At 37.3% G+C, this 1,353-nt stretch overlaps 1 protein-coding gene across 1 annotated transcript in view; it reads left to right on the top strand.

The window, feature by feature from the left end:
• The window catches only part of LOC106524471 (VPS10 domain-containing receptor SorCS1), a gene marked incomplete at its 5' end in the record, with an annotated part of 97,122 nt that overhangs the window by 3,809 nt on the left and 91,960 nt on the right, over window positions 1-1,353 (top strand). Inside the window, 1 exon segment of the mRNA XM_014018281.1 lies at window positions 185-284. Coding sequence (XP_013873735.1) covers window positions 185-284 — 100 coding nt within the window.

Raw genomic sequence — 1,353 nt, forward strand, 5'->3', positions numbered from 1 at the left:
TACATGGTTTGGGTTCTAATTACTCCAATAGTTTACTAACATGAGTGTTAAGTACTGTTGGTGGTACTGTTGGGATGTTGTTGCTCTAGTGATCACACAGACACTCATTCTCCCCTCAGGGATTCTTTTAATTGTGACAACTTCTCCATTGAGCGTTCATCAGAACTTTCTGATTAAATTTCAGGTCAACAGACTACGGAGCGACGTACCAGAAGCTGAACGACAAAGTGGGAATCAAGACGATCCTCAGCTATTTGTACGTGAGCCCCAACAACAAGAGAAAGGTAAGGATCGCGTCTCRTCAGATGAATTCAGACTGAAGTGTGTGATGTGTTTGTGTTTGTCTGACAGACTGTGAAATGTCAGAGCCAGCAGACACATTAATGTCTGATTCATCACTGTCTGTTCAGCAAAACCAACAAGAGAACTCTTTTATTAACATGTAGGATCAAGGAGCTCAGCTGCTCAAACTTCATCATTTAACCTTTTCATGAGTTTTTATGGTTTACATCAAGRAACTTTAATACAATTTTACATTTGTTCTGATGATGTTTAGACCCGTCAGATTGYGTTGAAGGATTTGACCTGAATCATCAAAATAAAAGCCTCCAAAACTAAATGWTTTGATTAGAAAAACTCTGCATCAAACTTTAAACTTTGTAAATGGTGACACCATGGTGTACAAATATTGAACTTCCTGTATGATGCTTTTATCCCCATGATACATTCTTTGACATTATGAAATGTTTGACTTATTTATTCTCTAYTGTTCTGTTACCTGACTCAGCAGCRATAAGGAAATAAAGACAATWATAATAACCTACCTGGAACAAAAGGACTAATGGTGTTAAAATGGATCTACATCACTCAGTAACAAAATGTCTCACAATACATTTACCTTTTTGACAAAAACATCTATTGTTTGGAGTATTTGCACAGCAACAAAAATGAAAAATTGTTTGGATCTCAGCAAAAATTAAATGGAGATTAATTACCAGCAAAGGCTCAATCTGATTGTAAAGCCCAAAAAGCAGAGCTTCATCATCCAAAGTGTTTTTCTATTAATTAGTGGCCATTTAAACCTGAACGTGTTGGTGGGTTTCCACCTGCTGCTGCAGGAAACAAATGCTTCCAGGAAGTCCTGTTAAACCTGAACCGATGCTTAAATCATAAAGAAATTCAACAAGAACCATGAATCATTTCTCACATTTTTATTTTTTTATTATTGTTTTTTTATAAACTAAATGTCCCAACAGGAAGCTCTGTGTGCTGAGGCTGACACAGGCAGGCAGGCAGGCAGACAGACAGAAAGACAGACAGACAGACAGACAGAAAGACAGACAGACAGACAGA

Source organism: Austrofundulus limnaeus, unplaced genomic scaffold, assembly GCF_001266775.1.
Source record: "Austrofundulus limnaeus strain Quisiro unplaced genomic scaffold, Austrofundulus_limnaeus-1.0 Scaffold189, whole genome shotgun sequence".
NCBI lineage: Eukaryota > Metazoa > Chordata > Actinopteri > Cyprinodontiformes > Rivulidae > Austrofundulus > Austrofundulus limnaeus.